At 39.4% G+C, this 21,905-nt stretch overlaps 1 protein-coding gene and 1 pseudogene across 1 annotated transcript; both read right to left on the bottom strand.

Moving 5' to 3' along the window:
• Positions 1–1,563: 1,563 nt before the first annotated feature.
• Positions 1,564–10,003, bottom strand: MRPL15 (mitochondrial ribosomal protein L15). Its single transcript, XM_060610531.2, has 5 exons — positions 9,817–10,003; positions 8,778–8,932; positions 8,024–8,189; positions 3,531–3,654; positions 1,564–2,829 (listed from the first exon to the last, which is right to left on the bottom strand). Exons 1-5 carry the CDS (start codon positions 9,922–9,924, stop codon positions 2,492–2,494), a joined length of 891 nt encoding a protein of 296 aa, XP_060466514.1. The 5' UTR covers positions 9,925–10,003; the 3' UTR covers positions 1,564–2,491.
• On the bottom strand, positions 3,662–7,508 carry LOC132664067 (cytochrome b-c1 complex subunit 10 pseudogene; annotated as a pseudogene).
• Positions 10,004–21,905: the final 11,902 nt, after the last annotated feature.

Genomic DNA, 21,905 nt, shown 5'->3' with positions numbered 1-21,905 from the left:
TAATCCTAAAATGTGTATGGAACCAGAAAAGACCCCGAATAGCCAAAGCAATCTTGAAAAAGAAAACCAAAGCTGGAGGCATCACAATCCCGGACTTCAAGATGTATTACAAAGCTGTAATCATCAAGACGGTATGATACTGGCACAAGAACAGACACTCAGATCAATGGAACAGAATAGAGAACCCAGAAATGGACCCACAAACGTATGGCCAACTCATCTTTGACAAAGCAGGAAAGAATATCCAATGGAATAAAGACAGTCTCTTCAGCAAGCAGTGCTGGGAAAACTGGACAGCAACATGCAAAAGAATGAACCTGGACCACTTTCTTACACCATACACAAAAATAAACTCAAAATGGATGAAAGACCTCAATTTAAGACAGGAAGCCATCAAAATCCTCAAGAAGAAAGCAGGCAAAAACCTCTTTGATCTTGGCTGCAGCAACTTCTTACTCAACACATCTCCAGAGGCAAGGGAAACAAAAGCAAAAATGAACTACTGGGACCTCATCAAAATAAAAAGCTTCTGCACAGCGAAGGAAACAATCAGCAAAACTAAAGGCAACCGACAGAATGGGAGGAGACATTTGCAAATGATTTATCAGATAAAGGGTTAGTATCCAAAATCTACAAAGAAATTGTCAAACTCAACACCCAAAAAAACAAATAATCCAATGAAGAAATGGGCAAAAGACATGAATAGACACTTCTCCAAAGAAGACATCCAGATGGCCAACCGACACATGAAAAAAATGCTCAACATCACTCATCATCAGGGAAATACAAATCGAAACCACAATGAGACACCACCTCACACCTGTCAGAATGGCTAACATTAACAACTCGGGCAACAACAGACGTTGGCGAGGATGCGGAGAAAGAGGATCTCTTTTGCATTGTTGGTGGGAATGCAAGCTGGTGCAGCCATTCTGGAAACCGGTATGGAGGTTCCTCAAAAAACTAAAAATAGAACTACCCTACAATGCAGCAATTGCACTACTAGGCATTTATCCACGGGATACAGGTGTGCTGTTTCGAAGGGGCACATGCACCCCCATGTTTATAGCAGCGCTACTGACAATATCCAAAGTATGGAAAGAGCCCAAATGTCCATCGATGGATGAATGGAGAAAGAAGATGTGGTGTGTATACACACACACACACACACACACACACACAATGGAGTATTACTCAGCAATCAAAAAGAATTTAAGAGACAAAACAGATGAACATAAGGGAAAGGAAACAAAAATAATATAAAAACAGGGAGGGGGACAAAACAGAAAAGACTCATAAAAATGGAGAACAGAGGGTTACCGGAGGGGTTGTGGGAGGGGAGATGGGCTAAATGGTAAGGGGCACTAAGGAACGTACTCCTGAAATCATGTGGCACTATATGCTAACTAATTTGGATGCAAATTTAAAAAAATAAAAAATAAAACAAGTTTAAATAAATAAATAAATAAATAAATAACATACTCTTGGTACATAAATTACCTTATAAACTGAATCTCAGGTCAGCAATACAGAAGGTAGACAAGTGAACAAAATATTGCATCATTTAGGTTTTTAATTTTTTTATTTTAAGAAAATGGACAGCCAGGAATCACTTTATTCTTGCTGTGGAAAAATTATCATGAATTATTTAGATTCAATTGCAGCGGGACAAATTGCGTTTCTGTATGGTTTAGATACGACGTAACTTTGGAAAGCTAAATAAGCTTACAGATTGCTGAAACTTTTACATTAACTGAGTTTAATTTTCACAATACCAGCTGTTTTTATGGCTTACATAATTACTGAACAATTTTTCAAAAATCATTTAAAATGAATGAAAAACAAAGATCTCCACTATCTATGAAATAAGTAAAATATCAGAACACTTACCTTGTTCAAGAAAAAGGCTAAGGGCTTAATCATTATTGTCTACTCTTATCAGATGACTTGAGAAAATGAATTCGCTTGGAATTATTTCAATTTTGCTAGCAAATATTGTACTACTTATTCACTAGCCTTAAATCTTAAACTCCTATCCCAAATCTTAATAATCCAGAGTTGAAAGCTTTCCATCTTGACACTGGATAGAGCTTCCTGAGGCCCCTGATTAAGATGGGCAACCAGTAGCAACAGCTTAGCCTTGACAGGCCCACCCATCCATCCCGTTCCAGCTGCACCTTCATTTTGATTTGCAACAATGATAACACAGACCTGGACAAAAAGATCATGAAAAAAAGAACGCTCCCCTAAGAATTATAATCTTCCTTTGGCAGAAAACCAGGGGGTTTGTTTCTTTAACTGAGAAAGAACCCGCACAGATTCAGTTCCTCTATACAGCCTTGCTTACTGCATTTTTATTTTAATTTTAGATAAAAATGGAAACGGGACTACATGGAAAATTTACAACTAGAGAAAAGATGACGAGAAATATACATGTTTCAGTCTCTTTTCTTCCAGAACTCTTTTACAACTCTGCTTTCTTGGAAGGAATTCATGAGCTGTAATACTTGAGGAGACTCTCATCTGTAGGTTTTAGGATTTTCTTATCTGCCATATTCACCACCCATCCAGGAGCAAGACCAAAGAAAATCTGCCTTGGATCCTTTCGAGTACTAAGCATTTGGAAGAGTTCATCTTTAGTGATATCAGGTAAAATATAGCCATACTTCTTGGCGAGTTCAAGTCTTGCTTCAGGAAATTTGGCAGGATCCGCCAGGTAACCACGATTCTTTGCATCTGTATAATACGGTACCAGTGCTTCCGGCGGAAGCATTCGTTTGGGAATGGGTTGTCCACGCAGAAAGAATGGAACAGGTTTGCACAGAATGTCTGAAAAGGTTTTAAATAAAAAAGATACAAGTAGCGGCTATATGTATATGATTTTAATTATTAATGTGCTTAATGTTTATTTTTGATTTTAATTGTTAATGTGCTTAATGTTTATTTTTGAAAGAGAAAGAGGGCAAGTGGGGGAGGGGCAGAACGAGAGAGGGGAAACAGAGCATCCGAAGCAGGCTCTTGTGCTGATAGCAGAGAACCCAATGCGGGGCTCGAACTCACGAACTGTGAGATCATGACCCAAGCAGAAGCCAGACACTCAACTGACTGAGCCACCCAGGTGCCCTTCTTTTGATTATTAATTTTTAACTACTACCAAGATGGGAACTTCCAAGAACTTTTTATTATTATTATTATTAAAAAGACTTGTCTTAAGTAAGCAAATGGAAATACTTCACTTTCCAAAATTTGGATCTTGAAAATCAAAGTTACCTCTGGGTTACCAACAATGAGTGAATTTCTAAACATGGTATATAATATCATATATATAAGTCCCATGTTTAAAAACAAAAAACCTGCTCATGACATAGTGACTGCGGAATACTAGAAGCCACACCACGAACAGGAAACCCTAAAACAGAAGACTGAGGTGTCCGAACCACAAGTCAGAGGGCCATGAGGCCTTTTAAATCCTCGCACGGCAGCCAGCAGGAGATGAAGAGGGAGAAAAAAGGGACTGCAGGACATCTTACCCAGGCTTCTTGGATCGTAGAAGGCCGTAGTGACGACACCACCATTTTTTTCGATTGCAGCGATGGCTAGTTCTGAAGCCAACTGTACTTCAATATTAACTTTCGCCTTAAAGGTGTCAGCACCCTGTGACACGGCAAAGCAAAGTCTGTTTGTAGGTAGCTCGGTTAACAGTGGAGTATAAAATTATGGCAAGTTTTTTTACACTGTGTTTTCTCCTCCAAAATGCCTACAATGTTACAGTAATTCCAACTCTAAATACCTCTGCTTCCAGGTCCTACCAAACAACATTCATTTCTTTTACGTTTGTTTAGGCTATCTTGTTTTACCAACTTTCATTCTCCGTAAGCAAGGACGACTACGTTTTCATCCTACATATTTAGTAGACAGCAACACAAGCACCCATCCCCAGTATTTCATTAATAGTGGACTGTTTAATCCCGACAACCCCATGACAAAATTATTGCTACACCAACTTCATAGATGGGGACACAAAGCACACAGAGGTTGAGCAACTTGTCAAGATCACACAGCTAGGATCCTAACCCAGGGAGTCCAGTCACAGCGTGTGTTTTGTTTTGTTCTTTTTCAGAGCAAGGTTTAATGCTGTGTGTATTCAAACATGAAAGCCATTTTCACAAACATGGAGTCCTAAGTCATGCTGTAGATATCCTTGGGGCCTTTCCTGAGGGCGGGGGCTGTTCCAGGTACAGCAGGAGCTAACATGGAAGGAGACAACACCAGCAGACACCAGAGGGATCCAAGAAGGGTCAGTTTACCTAATCATCCTTCCTAAATTTGCCATTAATATAGGGCACCCAGTCCAGAATCAGCTGGCAGTCCATGGCCCATACCAGCCCTACCGTGCCCACAGTGCCCCACATGCCTGCTGTGGGAATCTAGGTTGTGGCCAGCTCGTGGTAGCACAGGCCCAGGAACGTGCTCAGCATCGCAGTGCAGGCCACAGCTCAGGGTGACGCCTGTATTTGTGTTCTTACACACAACATTCTACCATACTGAGATGGATAGAAATTTCTCTTCTTTATCCCTAAGTTAGCAAGAGGCCAAGAAATTTTTAATGATGGGATGAGTGGGCTGGAACCAGTGGAAAAATAAAAATCTGACAACAGAGGTGCCTGGCTGGCTCAGTCAGTAGAGCATGCAACTCTTCTTCTTGGGGCTGTATCTGAGCCCCCTGTTGTGTGTAGATTAAAAATAAAATCTTAAAAAAAAAAAATCTGGAGCACCTGGGTGGCTCAGTCAGTTAAATGACTTTTTTTTTTTTTAATGTTTATTTATTTTTGAGAGAGACAGAGACAGAATGCAAGTGGGTTAGGGGCAGAGAGAGAGAGGGAGACACAGAATCGGAAACAGGCTCCAGGCTCTGAGCTGTCAGCACAGAGCCCGATGCGGGGCTCGAACTCACGAGCCATGAGGTCATGACCTGAGCCGAGGTCAGATGCTCAACCGACTGAGCCACCCAGGAGCCCCTAAATGTCTGACTCTTGATTTTGGCTCAGGTCATGATCTCCCAGTTCATGGGTTCGAGCTCCACATCGGGCTCTGTGCTAACAACGCAGAGCCTGCTTGGGATTCTCATGCTCTCTGCCCCTCTGCCCCTCTGCCCCCATCTCTCTCTCAATAAATAAATAAACCTAAAAAATTAATTAATTAGTTAATTAATTTTTAAAATTCTGACAATATCTGATCTTGGAGGGATCAGCTGCCTCTTAGACAAAAGATTCACTCTGCTTTTACTACTGATTTTATCACAGCCTCTAAAAGGACAAAAAAAGTAAGAACTTTTCCCTAGAATAATCAACACTAAAAAAGGTAGACTTGAACTTCCTAAAGTTCTGGTTTTGGTCATTTTAATTAGGCTGTACTACATTTTACTCTAATTTCAAAACAGATTCTGAATTAAAAGATGGTAGTATTACTATTTTGTGGTAATAGAATTTTTTTTTTGCTATTTTGGTATGGTTGAATCAGGCTGGCTCCCAATCAAGTTCCTTTTATTAATCATGAAGCCTTAATGTACTTCAAAAACACTCCTTTGAGGTGCCTGGGTGGTTCAGTCAGTTAAGTGTCTGACTCTTGGTTTTGGCTCAGGTCATGATCTCACATGGGATCACGGGATCCCAGGGCTCGTTCGTGGGATCGAGCCCTGCTCTGTCAGTGAAGAACCGGTTTGGGATTCTCTCTCGCCCTCTGTGTCCCTTCCCCACTCACACTTGATCTGCCGCTCTCTCAAAATAAATAAACATTAAAAAAAATAGGTTCCACCCATTCCATCAAGTAAGACACAAATATTCCACCAAATAAGATGCATATTCTCACATTTTTTCCCATCTATGATACTGGTCTGCATTTTATTAATCAATGGCACCTCTGACTCAACAAAATAAGGTCTTGGGGCGCCTGGGTGGCTCAGTCAGTTAAGTGTCCAACTTCAGCTCAGGTCATGATCTCACAGTTCATGAGTTTAAGTCCCATGTCAGGCTCTGTGCTTACAGCTCAGGGCCTGGAGCCTGCTTCAGATTCTGTCTCTCTCTCAAAAACAAATTTAAATAAATAAATAAATAAGGTCTTGCCATATTATTTGTGAATTTTAATTACTATTCCAAATTGCCCAACTATTTCCTTTTCTTGGGCATTAGAGTTAATTCTGGTGTTTTCAGTATTATAAATACTATTTTTTAGGAATGTCTTTATATCAGTTAAGTTTCTTTTTTTGTTATTCCTTGAAAACATATATTCTGAAATTGGTAATTTTGTGCTATGGATTAATTATTACCATTATTTATTGCAAATCTAAAATCCAGGAAAGGTCAACCAATTTACAGCTACAAATGACTGTAACTGTACTTACTCAACTGTTGCCCTGGTGTAGTTTTCAGGATTATTTTCCTAGTTAATATAGATACATGCCTGAAAGCTGTTGGAATGTGCTGTCCATTGGCTGACAAGGTCACAGATTTTTCCATATTAATTTATATGTATATTCCCTTATATACCCAGAATAGAATACTGAGGCTTAACTGAGTATTTTGTATTTTATTTTCAAATCATTTTATTTGGAAAACTTTTATCCACAAGGTTCATTTTTTCAAAGGAACCTAAAAGATTTTTCCATAAGCACATGCCTCCCTCTAGTGGACACTAAGTTACTTACATAGCTGTATTACTGACCTACTAGAAACAAAAGTATCAATGAAGAAATTTAACTACTTATGAAACTCTTAGCCAATTTCTATAAATAGAAAAAGGTTTTGCTCCAGTTAGATTTGATTCTGGGTGCCTGGGCGGCTCAGTCGACTGAGCATCTGACTTCAGCTCAGGTCATGATCTCACAGTTCGTGAGTTCAAGCCCCACATCAGGCTCCCTGCTGTTAGCACCGAGCCTGCTTCAGATCCTCTGTCTCCCTCTCTCTGCCCCTCACCACCCCCCTCAAAAATGAATACATATTGAAAAAATGAGAAATTAAAAAAAAAAAAAGAATTGGATTTGATTCATTCCTTGTCTCCATAAAACTAATTATTATGAGCCAGTATTTCCAATACTGAAAATATAGCAATGAACTAAAGTACTTGTCATTACATTTAGACATAGAATTTACATTATAGTGTGAAGAAGAGTATGAAAAAATAAATGCATTACTTGGTAATAAAGGTCAGGTGTTTATACATTCAAAGAAAAATACTTTGCACAGGGTAAAGCAGACAAGAGTATGGGGGGGGGGGGAGGGAGGAGTTGTGAGTATTCTTTTATAAAAGGATGTCAGAAAAGATCTCCCAGATATGACATTTTGAGCAGAGAATCAAAGGGAGAGAGCCAGCTGAATCAATACACAGCAGAGCACCCCAGAACCAAGGACAAAGGCCATGCCAACTTCCTCAAACTACAACTGAGTATAACACAGTGTAATGGTTATATGGTAACTCAAAAGAAATAAAAGTTGGCCGGGGGGGGGGGGGGGGGGGGGGGTGGTGGTGCCTGGGTGGCTCAGCCAGTTAAGTGTCCAACTCTTGATTTCAGCTCAGGTCGTGATCTCGAGGTTCATGGGTTCAAGAGCCCAGCATCGGGCTCTTCGTTGACAGTGGGGGGCCTGCTTGGGATTCCATCTCCCCCTCTCTCTGCCCCTCTCCTGCCCTCTCTCTCTCAAAATAAATAACCATTTAAAAAAAAAGAAAGAAAGAAAAATTGGGGCACCTGGGCTGACTTCAGCTCAGGTCATGATCTCACTGTTCGTGAGTCCGAGCCCGGCTTCAGGTGACCTCAAGCCCCACTCCGGGTAAGTTTGAGCCCTGCTCCAGGCTCTGCACACACTCACTCACTCACTCTCACTCTCTCTCTCTCTGCCCCTCGCTCACTTGCTCTCTCAAAAAAATTTAAATTAATTAAAGAAATAAAAATTAAAAAGGCAGAGTGTTGATTATATGGTAATCAGAAATAGCCTTCTATGTGACACCAACAAATGTCATCCAGACTTACCTCCTCCACCAGCTGGACACCATAATCCCTTTTAAGTGGCTGGATGGTCACACCTCTCCCATTGACAAGCTGAGTTAAGTCAATAGGTTGAGTAGGATCCACTCGACCCAAATCAATAAGATATTGCAATCTATTCAGACTCAAAGGCTGATACTGGCGTCTGAAGCTACAAAACAAATAACAATTGGAACACTCAAACGGCTCTTCCCGTAAGTTCTTCCGATCAACTCAAAGCTTTGTCCTCTATTTTCCTCCCTCGATTTACATGATTTAACAAAAATAAAACCATCCTGAGTGCAACAAAATCACATAATATCGCTTGCTTTTTGGCAATGAAACAGAACCAGAACTTCATTTCACTAAAAATAATTTGCCTCTCTAAGCATTTACTTCACTCATTTAAACAAATTTGTCAAATGTGACTTATGCATTAACGGAGCTCAAAGTAACAAGAGGAGTTGTCATTTATTGGGTGACTACCCAGGTTTTTATATACATTATTGCTAAGCCTCTAACCAACCACAAGAGCTGGTATTACCATCTCCTTTGCCAGGTCTGAGCATCAAGTCCGGGCTTTTTTTCCCTCCTAATCCAGGCCAAATTTCATTACCAAAAATGATTCAGAGAAACAGCAACAAAAGTTTACCTCAAAGTGAATTTAAATTTCTACCAAGCAATTTTTTTTTTTTGGGGGGGGGGGGGGACTGTCAGTGAAAATTAGGGATTTTTACTTTAAAAAGCAAAGCAACCTTACCTATGACCTTCATTAAACCCATATTTTGGGATTCGAATGTAAAATGGAGTCTGGCCTCCCTCAAAACCCAGTCTGGGCCGGGTTCCTCTCTGCCGCTCTCCCTTATGGCCTCTGCCACATTTTCGACCTCTTCTCTGACCTCTTCGCCGTCTTTCCTACAAGGAAAAGAAACGCCATTCATTTCTCCAATCAACCAGTACTAACAGCTAACGCTATGTGCCAAGCTCTGTTCTAACCTCCGCTTTTAAGTTAGCATCCTTGCCTCTGTAAATGTAGTGAATTCTTGTAACCAAAGTCCAAATTGTGTTTCAAAGGAAAAGTTCCAAGGACGGAATGGAGGTAAGGACTCTAGGATAGGCTGGAAATGAAAAAAATCCTAGAATCAAACATCCACAACAAACAAGGTTTACACGATATTTAAGAACACTTATTTTGTAATTAATTGTAAACACATAATCGTTACCCATGTGTATTATTTAAACCTTAATTTGTAAAGAAAGGATTTTTTTCCCAAATTAACTTCCTGTCACTTCGTGAAAACGAACCGATTCTTTAAATAATAGTGTGTTGGCGCTCAGTCCCGGGTTGTGAGTTCCAACCCCACGCTGGGTGGAAACAAAATATTTTTAAAGTTAAATAAATGACAGTATGTCAACTGACAGCTTTTCTAGCTGTATTCAGTGATTTGCAGAAAAGACAACTACCGTAATCAATTCAAATCTTTCCCACGAAAATAAAGTTAACGGGAAAGTAGCTCATCTTAAATCCAACTCTGAACGAGGCCATCATTTTGTGGCTCCTGCGACTTCACGCCCTGCGCCCTAATGACAGAATCACGCTTTACCATATGAACCTTATTACGAATTGGGACCGTGTTACGAATTGGGTTCTCCGTGCAGTTGAGAACAAGGGCTCGGCAACCCTACGTTTATCCCAACACCCTCCGCAAAGAGTGCGGGAGAACGATGGCGAGGGACAGGCCGCTTCCATCCCCCGCCACCTCCCCCCGCGCGTCCTCGCACCGCCACCAGCCATTTACCGGTTTCCTGGAGCCTGGATTCGGCTTTAGGTTTGCCAAGCTCACACGTGGAAGGGCCCGGAGCAGGTCCAGGGCCCCTGTCCCACCGCCCTGCAGGGGACCGGCCATGACCCGCACAGCCAAGACCCTCCAAGGGCGCCCGGGGTCGCCTCGGAGCCCACGTGGTCTCCGGTCGCTGCTTTACGGCCGCGGCCCCGCCCCTGTCGTACCGCAGGAACTGCTGCGCTCTCGGCCGCTGGGCTCGCCGGTGTCCGGGAGAGCCCTGGTAGCGTCCGAAGTTTTGCTGCTTAGTGTCTGCGGCTCTACCTCGTTTTCTGGGTTTTAGTTCGCTGGGGGTGCGAGCGTAGTTTGGGAGACCGTGCCTTGACCTCGTCCCTGAGCCTACGACGTTTTCCCCGGCTTTAGAAAAGCGCGCATTGAAAACGCCATGCGTTAGGGAATCTTGGGAGTCCGTGTTTGGCCTGGCACGTTTTGTCGTGTCTTGTCCTCTAGGAGACAGTGTCTTCCCCGAGCTCCGCGTGGAGCCCAGACCAAAGTAACGGGAGCGCTAAGCCTTTAGCTTTGAGCTTCGCCTGACTACACGCGGTGAGAGACAAAAATAATACCCGGGGTCCAGCTATTAAAATGCCTGGCTCGTACCGACCTGTGAGTAAGACTCAAACTATGCGTTCTCATCCCGGTGTATCTACACTACATTGCTGTGCCTGAGCTGCTGAGATAACTAATTTCGCTCATTGTTTAATGATGTTAGCGCTTGGTTATGTGTCAGGCGCGTGTTAAGTCAGCCTTACTCGGTTTATCTAAACCAGTCGTAGAGATGTTTTTATTTTTTACAGACCAAGAAGGTAAGGCTTGGCAAGGTCGAGTAGCTGGACCAAGGTCTCACGATAAAAAGCAGAGCCAGGATTCAAACTTCTACCTCCTTACAAAGTAGTATTTTTTATCAGATAAAACTGAGTATCTGCAGCACGAAATACATAAGGTTATTTTCATTCAAAAAATAGCAACTTCCCTATTTTTGCCTTGAGGGGATGTAATGTCAAAGACCATGTTCCCTCCTTTTGTTTTATTATTTTTACATTTCGCTGTCTTGCTGTGGAGTTGTTCTTCCTGGTTGCTATTAGTTATACAATAGTGAAGTTGAGAAATTTGGGGAGGCGAACTACTTCTATGTTAGACAAAACCTTTCTGAAGTTATTTTGAATGAAATATAAAAGAAGGAAGATGCATCCATTTGTTTAAGCATATTTATGAGCACGTCACTAACTTGTTACTCAGAGATACACAAAGATGAAATCAAATAGGATCTTGCTCCCAGGTTTTTTGAAATCTACAACAGGAAATTTGTCAAAATTGAGGGTTTTTTTTTTTAAGATTTTATTTCTTTCTTAAGATTTCCTTTTAAGATCATCTTTTTTTTCTTGTGTTTATTTACTTCTTTTGAGAGAGAGCGAGCAAGCACACGAGCCGGTGAAGGAGAGGCTGAGAGAGGTGAGAGAGAATCCCAAGCAGGCTGCACACTGTCAGCACAGAGCCTACTGCAGGGCTCCAACTCAACCCTGAGATGACCTGAGAGGAAATCGAGTTTGATGGTCAGCTGACTGAACCCCCCCCAGGCACCCCTGAAGTCTTTAAGTAATCTCTACACCCAGTGGGGCTCAAATCCACGCCCTGGAGATCAAGAATCGCTTGCTCCACCAACTGAGCCAGTCAGGAGCCCCAAAATTGAGTGTTTTTTAAAAAGTCAAAAAAAAAAAAAAGTAGGTCTCTTGTAGACCTAACAGCACAAATAGAAGAAAAATACAAATATGAGCTCTCTAAAACAATATAAAATACTCTATTTGGAAGTACAAAAGAAAATACAGGAAACAATAGAAAGTAGTTCCTGACTTTAAGGGTTTCAATTCGATATATTTCATCATCTTTTTGTTAGAAATTCCATACGTCTGGGAAGAAAATTGCAAAATATACTGCAGAAAGATTCACAACTTTTTTTTTCTCTACCTAGAAAATCATTGCTTGAATTAAGTGGTGAATTTCTGGGTGAGTGTTAATACTAATAACATTTTTAAACATATAATTTTTATTGAATAAATGAGATACAGGAAATATAAATACAGTACAGTGTGCTGTACTTCCTGGAAGTAGATGTTTTTGTGTAGGTTATATAATGTTATTGGGGGACATTAGTTAATAACAGTGGAAGTAATTGTCGTAAATTGTAGGCTATATGTTTGTTTATCCCATATCCAACTTGAAGAAGCATATAAAACTCTCAATTTGATGAGTATCATCGTGTTGTGAAAATGTAAATTAAGGTGTAATAAATAGGTCATTAATCCTTAAGCCTGTGTAAGGTTTACATCATCATTATTGTATAATATTTATTCAGCACCCACATGATTGGGGTATTGCAGTAATATATATTAAACACCCACAAGATTGAGGTGTTGCACTATACCCTGTTTAGATCATTGAGAAGACTTTGTAATAAAATATTTCAGGGGGGTGTGGGTGGCTCAGTCAGTCAAGCCTCCGACTCTTGATTTTGGCTCAGGTCCTGATCTCATGGTTCATGAGTTCAAGCCCCATGTTAGCCCCTGTGCTGGCAGTGAGGAGCCTGCTTGGGATTCTCTCTCCCTTTGCTCCTCCCCTGCTTGCGCACTCTCTCTCAAAATAAATAAATAAACTTTAAAAAAAAAAAAGTCTTCATAAAAAGAAAACATTTCAGTGACTGTTTAAGGTCCATCCTGATTCCAGTCCCAGTTAATAATGACTACTGCATCATTATATAAAAAGAATGAAATGAATCCTGTAAAGGTGGTATAATTTGAAATTCCTTGGGAAGTCCTCTTTCTCACACACTCCTAAATAATCTTTTGCCACTTACCCAAGGACCCTAATGGTCCATCAACATAGATTAATTCCTTTGAACTCATTTAAAATGAAAATTCTCAGGGTGCGGGGTAGCTCAGTCGGTTAAGCATCTGACTTCAGCTCAGGTCATGATCTTGCAGTTAGTGAGTTACAGCCCCGTGTCAGACTCTGTGCTGACAGCTCAGAGTGTGGAGCCTGCTTCAAATTCTGTGTCTCCCTCTCTCTGCTCCTCCCTTGCTCGTTCTCTGTCTCTCTCAAAAACAAACATTAAAAAAAATTTTTTTTTAATGAAAATTCTCGAAGTGGGTAGAGAATGAGAGTTGGGGATGTGAAAATAAAGGGATAATTTTATCATATAAGGCAGTTTACATGAACCATAATAAAATACACTAGGAAGAGGCTAATCAACTTACCCCTCTGTTTCTGAGATTAAAAAGCAACAAAACAAAAACATGCACATAAACTTTCCTCCTAAATGAGATCACACGTTAAAGAATATTTTGGCAGGGATGGGAACAAGAGGAAAAGAATTTCAGTTATTAGATTATTACTGACTTTTTCCATGACCCAAGAACAAGTCATTTTTAGAGTGCAACCAAGAACAGGCTTATTTTGTGTTTATCAAAGTTGAGAATTGGAAAACAACTAGAGATGAGAGTTTCCTTAGTGAAAAGAGGAGGAACCCAGGTGCAGGAGAGCAGTAAATCCCTTTGATACTGGGAAAAAACAATACCAAGAGGGCATGGGAAGGGGATGGAAATAAATGTCACCCTGATAAAACCTACCTAGTTTTATCAAAGGTTGGCCCTGACTTACAGGTCTTCATGTATACTTGAATAGTTTTTGTTTTAATTTTATTAAAGTATAGTAATGCATTCATTTGTTTGGAGAAAAATCAAATAGTACAGAAGAGTCTCATGAGAAACAGGAGTTTTCTGTAGGCAATCAACTTTTAACCTTCATTTTTATTTCATCAGGTGAGTACCTCTATATTTATAAATTAAACTATCTCTACCACTAATTGTTTTATTAATTTTTGGCATTGTATATTCACTTGTCTTAAGATAGATGAAGAATTAGATAATTTAAACTATTTCCTAGTATTTTAGTTTTCTCTATGGTAACTGTAATTCAAATAATGTGAGTACTTTAAATATCTCTTGAATTGTCAATTGTCAAAAGCATACAGAAGCTCCTCACTCTGTGTAAGATGAAGGCATTGACTCATCTAACCTCTCACACTTTTTGGCCCCTTCTACTTACAACATGTTTTAGCTAAAAATATATATATATATATATTTTAACATTGTCATGGATATAAATAAGAAGCTACAAAAATTACTGTATCTGCTCTCTCTCTCTAGAGCAATTTTCAGTGTTTCTCTTTCCTGCCCATAAAGAACTAGCTTTCAGGCTAACAAGCTTTCTTTAAATTCAAGATCACAGGGGCGCCTGGGAGGCTCAGTCGGTTGAGCGTCTGACTTCGGCTCAGGTCATGATCTCATAGTCTGTGAGTTCGAGCCCCACATCGGGCTCCGTGCTGACAGCTCAGAGCCTGGAGCCTGTTTCGGATTCTGTGTCTCCCTCTCTCTCTGACCTTCCCCCGTTCATGCTCTGTCTCTCTCTGTCTCAAAAATAAATAAACATTAATAAAAAAACAAAAAAAAATTTAAATTCAAGATCACAGACCCCAAATTGGTCATCCTATTCTAGTGTCCCAGAATACTTACTTTTTCACTCTCCACAATGACTACTTTGTATCTTCTTTCTCAGCCAATGATTTTCCTTTCTACTTTACAAAAAGAACTCATGAGCTCAGGCATTTTCCCACATCCCACCATTAAATGTACAATCCTTCCCATCATTGCATGTGTTCTCTATATCCTGTTAAAGACAAGGAAGTGGCTTCCTCCTGCTAATGGTCAGTCTTTCCAGCTGTGATCTGGACTTCCATGCCTCCTACCTGCTTGAGGATTTTGTTGTTTTGAATATGCCCTATCTTTCCCACATCAGCAGCATCAATCTCTCCTCATGCCAGGTGGTCTCATGAGCGTAGAAAAACGCACGACTAGCATTGATTAAAAAAAAACTATACCACTTTTCTTTATCCCATCATCCCTCCACATGCCTTCAGCTGTATCCATCTCTCTGCTTGCTCTCATAGCAAAACTCCTCAAAAGAGCTCTATGTAGCTCTCAAAATAAGTAAACGTTAAAAAAAAAAATTAAAAAAAAAAAAAAAAAAGAAATGCAAATCAAAACCACAGTGAGGTGTTGCCTCACAAATGTTAGAATTACTATTGCCAAAACAAAACAAAACAAAAGATAAGTATCGGTAGGGATGTGACAAAATTGGAACCCTGTACGCTGTTCCTGTTCGTGGGAATGTAAAATGGCACAGGCACTTTGGAAGACAGTATATAGGTTCTTCAAAAAATTAAAAACAGAACTACCATATGATTCAGCAATTCCACTTTTGGGTATATACCCAAAAGAATTGGAGTCAGGATCTCGAAGAGATATCTCCTATGTTTATTGCAACACTATTCACAATAGCCAAGATCTGGAAACTGCCCAAATATCCAGTGTAAGACAAATGGATATAGAAAATGTGGGATATTGAAACTAATGTAACATTGTGTATCAATTATATTCAAAATTTTTGGAATGTGTGGGCTATACATATAATTAGATATTATTCAAACTTAAAAATTAAGGAAATGTTATCATTTTTGACAAGATGGATGGACTTGGAAGACATTATGTTAAGTGAAATAAATCAGTCACAGAAGGACAAATACTGCATGATTCCTCCTCTATAATGTATCTAAAATAGTCAAATAAGCAGAAAATAGATTGGTGGTTGCCAGGAGATCGGAGTGAGTTTGATAGGAGTTGAGATGGGAGAGTTGTTTGATGGGTATAAAGTCTCAGTTTTCCAGGATGAGTATGTTCTGGAGATCTACAACATTCAACACTCTGTTGTTAACAGTGTGGTATTACGCACTTAAGAGGGTAAATCTTATGTTAAATATTCTTACCACAAACAAAAAACCAGGGGACAAAGGAAATTTTTTGGATGTGATGGATATTCTTTTCTTTTTAAGTTTACTTATTTATTCAAGTAATCTCTACACCCAACATGGGGCTCAAATTCACAACCGCAAGATCAAGAGTCACAATGCTCCTCCAACCGAGCCAGCCAGGCACCCTGGTGATGGATTTTCTTATTACCATGATCGTGGTGGTAGTATCACAGGTCTAAGCTTATATCCGAACTCATTAAAATGTATACATTACATGTGTACAATTTTTGTATATTATACCTCAATAAAGCTGAAAAAAATGGAAATTCTGTTCTTTTAAAGGAGTGCTTTGCATCATTCAAGGTAGTTGATCACTTTGTCCTTGAAATACTTTGTGTAGTTTCTGGACCACCCACATTTCTGGTTTTCTTCTTCCATCCTGGTTGATCTCACTCACTTTTACCGAGTTGTCTTAAACTATCTGCTCTCTAAATGTTGAAATTTATTTTTTCTATTCAGATATTCTCTCAAGGTGATCTTAAATGGTTTATAGATTCTCAGATTTATATCTGTATCCCAAATTGGAGTTCAACTTGTATGTATCCAGCTCCTTAATTGATATCTTGACAAAGATGTCTTAACATCATCAAAAGGGGATTCTAGATTTCCAATACTCTACCACAATCTTCCCCAAATTCCTTTTCCCTTATATTCTCCTTGTCAATAAATGGCACCTCTGTTTCCCTAGTTATTAAAGCCAAAACCTAAGAGTCATTCTTAATGCCCCTCTTTCCCTATTTCATCCATCAACAACACCTATCACTTTTACCCGTAAGCATAATGCTGGTTCAAACCACCACCATCTTGCCTAGAACAATGCTGCAGTCTACTGATGACTATTTTCACTTCCACTCCTGTGCCCTTCCAATCCATTTTCCAAAAAGTCAGAATGGTATTACCCTTCAGTGACTTCACATTGCTCCTGAGTAAAATGCAAACTTCTTACCATGGCCTATGAGAATCAGGCTGATCTGATTCAATTTCATTCAGTGAATGAAATAAGTCTTTTTTTTTTTTAAGTTTATTTAAGTGGGGGAGGGGCAGAGAGAGCCCCGAGCAAGCTCCACACTCTGTGAAGCCTGACGCAAGGCTTGATCTCATGACTGTGAGATCATGACCTGATGCAAAATCGAGAGTTGGGTGCTTAACCAACTGAACCACCCAAGCACTCTAGGCAAGTCTTCTTATGGAATTTTCTGGGTTATTTCTTTTGCGGGGGGCGGGGGGGGGGGTGGAATACAATAAATAAGTACAAATAAAACTATTTCTCAGAATAAGGAGTACCATGGAGACAGTTAGGGGATTTTGTTAGGGAATAACTGATATTTGTGTTGTCTTTTAGACTGAATGGTCAAATATTGCCTCTCTGAAGGGATATTTGAACCAAAGCACACAAAAGATTTTTTAGCCTTTTCCAAGAAAAGGTTTATTTCTTGGTTACATTATAAGCCCACTGAAGATGAGCTGGGAACTCTATTCCTTATCTTTCTAATCCTAGGACCCAGGATGAGAAAGCAGCCATATCATGAAACTTGCAGGTTGCTATGACAGATGGAAAGAGGATTCTGGGGGGCTCTCACACCAGGAATGGAAATCTCTAGTCTGAAAGTGACACTTACATGTCTCTTCTACCTACAGTTTATTGACCGGACCTACTGACATGACCTCACTTAAAACAAAATCTGGAAAGTGCAATCCTACCATGTCCTGGAGGACAGAGAATCAGAAATATTTGGAAAAAAAAAAAAAAAAAAAAAACACCACCTACAGAGTCCTTCATGTTCACAAAGGAAAGTTTAGAAAAGGGAAAGGTATAGACGCGTAGTAGCAAGAGTTCTCCTACAACTATACAGTGCCATAGTGTTGCTAGGTGTGGTCCCTCTGGTAGGTGTAAAATAGAAACAAGATGGTTTGGTGAGCCTTTCCAAGTCTTGCTGGTATCCAATCCTAAGACTCAGGAAATGATTTCCTACTATTATACAGAGCTGGAAGAATGAGCCCACAGAATACTACCTAATTCTCCCTACTCAGGATTGCAATTTGCTCAGCTTCAGTCTCACTGCCTTAAACTATTCTAGAAGTCAAGAACAGTCTGGAAGTATGTATATTCTCCACATCAGCATTATAGAGCAAAAATCAAATAAATGGGCACAAGACTGGCTCGGTGTTTTTTTTTTATGGCAGATTATTTAATTTCAAGACTATTTCTTATATATTACACATACATTTGCAGAAAGAGTAAAATGTTCAATTAAGGTTATAAATGCCACTAAGACATATATGTTCTTTCTTCTAGCATTTTTATGGTTTCTTTGTCAAAAAACAACAACAACAACAACAACCCACTTAACCCTTTGTCCTATTTGAAATCTTTCTATGGTGAGATATTTCAAGACCAATGTTAAATATAACTAACAATAAGCTGAACACCTATGTGCCCACCACCTACCTTGTGAAATAAAATAGTATATTTATAGTTGTAAGTCTCTTTTTATACCTAACCATATTCCTATTTCTCCCAACTTCCCCAAAAGTAGTCACTATTCTGAACTTAGAATTTATCCTTCCTATGCATTTCTTTGTACTTTTACTCTATCTCTATATATCCATTATCAACATATAATATTTTGAGATTTTTGGCTTCTGGCAATGATGGGGCAAGAACTGAATAATAATATTTAAAAAGAACAAGATTTATCCTCCCACCACACACAACTAAGCAACCAGACAAAATATACAGCATAATGGCTGGTGGATATTAGACAACAGGCACTTCTCTGAGAGAAATGAAACAAAAATTTTGAGTTATATTATTGTTCCAACTGATGGCGTGGAGCGAATTTCCAGGCTACATCCAGGGAGAAAGTACCCAAACAGAGCCCTCTAGTCTCCCAGAGGTGAAGAGACAGTCTGTACCGGGAAAGCCTACTAGCATTTATGGGATCAAGTACAAGAGAAGAGAAAGCTGCACAGGAAAAGCTCCAAATGTGTGTATTAGTCAGCACATGTGTGTGAAGAAACCACTCAAGGCCAGTGAACGGCCATGAGAAAGATGCAAGCAGAAGCTTTACCAGAGTTCACACAGGGCTAGGAATACTTTATCTTACCACTAGCCAAAAAAAAAAAAAAAAAAAAAAAAAAAATTCCTAACACAAGGACATTCTCAAAATGTTACTGCATAAGGGCTAGGACCAAATTAGCCCTTCAGTAAAGGCTGTAGTGGACCCGCCTCGCAAAGCAAAAATGCGAGCCTCAAATAGGCCAACTTAACAAGTGACTTAACTGCATTCCCAAACAAAGGCCGAAAATATTTTAGGAAAAAAATTCAGAAACTCCAACAACTAACAAAATAACGAAAATAAAATCCACAATATTTAGCATATTGTAAAAGAAAAAATTACCTATATGCAAAGAGGCAAGGAAGAAATGAAATAAAAAATCAAAGTAGATCCAGGGGCGCCTGGGTGGCTCAGTCTGTTGAGAGTCTGACTTCGGCTCAGGTCATGATCTCACAGCTCGTGAATTCAAGCCCCGCGTCGGGCTCTGTGCCAACAGCTCAGAGCCTGGATCCTGCTTCGGATTCTGGGTTTCCCTCTCTCTCCCCCTCTTCTGCTCATGCTCTCTCTCTGTCTCAAAAATAAATAAACATTAAAAAAAAATTTTTAAAGTAGATCCAGAAATGACAGAGATGATAGAAACAATTGGCAAGAGTGTTTAAACAGAATAAATATAGTTCATATGTTCAAGATAGAGGACCAATGAGCATTTTAAGGAGACACAGATGTTAAAAAAATATCTATTGCCCAGCAATGTAAATATACTCAACCCTACTGAACTGTACACTTATAAATGGTTAAGATGGTAAATTTTACGTTACGTGTTTCACCACAGTTAAAAATTTTGCTAGTCCAAAAGATAACAAACAAACAAAACTACAAATAAATGTCTAGAGGTGAAAAATATAATGTCTGAGAAGAAAATGGTATGGGTAAAATTACCAGCAAGTTATACACTGTAGAAAAAGAGCAACAAACAAAGACTTAATAGAAATCATTTAAAATGAAACGGAGGAAATACTGGGGAAAATAAAGCAAAGAGGAAATTATAATCTTTTCGATGGATGATAATGGACAATCAGATAGCCATATGCAAAAAAAAATTTCAATCGTTATTTCATACCTTATGAAAATATAGTTCAAGATGGATCATAATAAATCTCCTAAATATAATAGCTAAAAGTATAAATCTTCTGGAAGAAAACATACGAGAAAATGTTAGTGATGTTGGGTTAGGCAAACATTTCTTAAAGCATAAACTAAACTAAAAGGCATAAACTATAAAAGAAAAATTGATAAATTTGACTTCATGAAAACTAAAAATTTTAGTCTTTAAAAGGCATATAAGAAAATGAGAAGTTCAGCCACAGATTGGGAGAAAGTATTTTTTTAATGTTTATTTATTTTGAGAGAGAGAGACCAAGGGAGGGGCAGAGAACGAGAGGGAAAGAGAGAATCCCAAGGAGGCTCCACACTGTCAGTGAACCAGTTTCATGAACCGTGAAATCATGACCTGAGCCAAAATCAAGTGTCAGATGCTTAACTGACCGACCCATCCAGGCGCCCCTGGGAGAAGTGTTTTTAAAACGTGTCTCTGACACAGTATTTGTCCCTAAGTATTTGTGTAATTCTTACAGAATAATAATATTGAGACAACCCAGTTAAAACATGAACAAAAGATGTGATCAGATATATAAAATAACTATTTTAGAGAATATTTTACCAGGTTTTTAAAGAGTTAAGGCTTCACCTTCTACATGATTGAGCAGTCCCACTCCTAGAGAAATGGGAACATATGTTCACAAGAAAACTTGTACACAAGTTGGTAATAGCAGCTTCTTTGTAATAGCCCCAAACTTGAAACAACTCAAATGTTCTTCAGCAGGTGAACAGATAAACAGCCGTGTGTGTGTCGTGGGATGCTACTTAGCAATTTAAAAAGTGAACAGTTGATACAATACGGATGGATCTCTAGTGATGCTGAGCGAAAGAAGTGCTAGAAAATGATCAGATCTCTTGAAAGAAACAATATATGGTATCTTCATGTGCTTTGAAACTTCTTATACAATTTTATTTTTTTTTTTTGTTTGTAGTTTGTTTTCAAAATATTCAGCGTTGTTTTTGGGGCACCTGGGTGGCTCAGTTGGTTAAGCGCCCAACTCTTGATTTCAGCTCAGGTCTTGATCTCATGGTTCATGGAATCGAGCCCCGCATCAGGCTCTGTGCAGACAGAGCTTGGGATTTCTCTCTCTCTCTGCCCCTCCCCGCTCCCCCCCAAATAAATAAATAAACATTTTAAAAATTCAGCATTATTTTTGAAATCTGCTCATGTTGCTGTATTTATCCACCATTCATACATTGTCACCTTTGTATAATAGCATATGAATATAACCATGAATTCATCCATTTCCTGTCAATGAGTGTTTAGGTAACTCTTGGTTTTTCACCTTACAAAGTGATGCTTTTAACATTCCTATAAGTCTCTCTGTGCACATATATGTGAGGGTTTCCAAGGTATGCCCCAGAGCAGAGTTGTCGGGTCATAGTTGCTTAGTTAACCTTAAAAAGTAAAAACAGCTGGTTATTTTACCAGCAAAAGATGGGTTTGTTCAGGAATAAAAGCGAATTATAATCTGGGACAAAGACACTGTGGCAAAACCACAGGTAAGTCCAGGGAACAAAGGAGAGGTAATATTACTCTTTTTTTCTTTTAAGGAGAAAAGGGGTACGTTGGGAAGTTTGCTATAAACTGAAAGTCCATTTAAGTACATTGGGAATTTGACATCTGGTGCCTTCTCATTGGTTGAGCTGTCTGGGGGGTGGAGGGGCAGAGGGAGGAAAGTGGCTCTTGCTCAAGCTGAAGTAGCAGAGTAGTATCCAACAGCAAAATGAAGCCCAAGTAAGGTCAAGTCTATCTCTTCCTGTTGGGTCTGCAATTGACTAGGCATGGTAGGGCAGAGCTCCCCCTGCCCAAACCTCCCCACTCTTTTTTTTTTTTTTTAACATTTATTTATTTTTGAGACAGAGAGAGACAGAGCATGAACAGGGGAGGGTCAGAGAGAGAGGGAGAC

Source organism: Panthera onca, chromosome F2, assembly GCF_046562875.1.
Source record: "Panthera onca isolate mPanOnc1 chromosome F2, mPanOnc1 haplotype 2, whole genome shotgun sequence".
NCBI classification, from domain to species: Eukaryota; Metazoa; Chordata; class Mammalia; order Carnivora; family Felidae; genus Panthera; species Panthera onca.
Note: the sequence above shows the minus strand (reverse complement) of the source record. Positions and strands in the feature narration are given on the sequence as shown.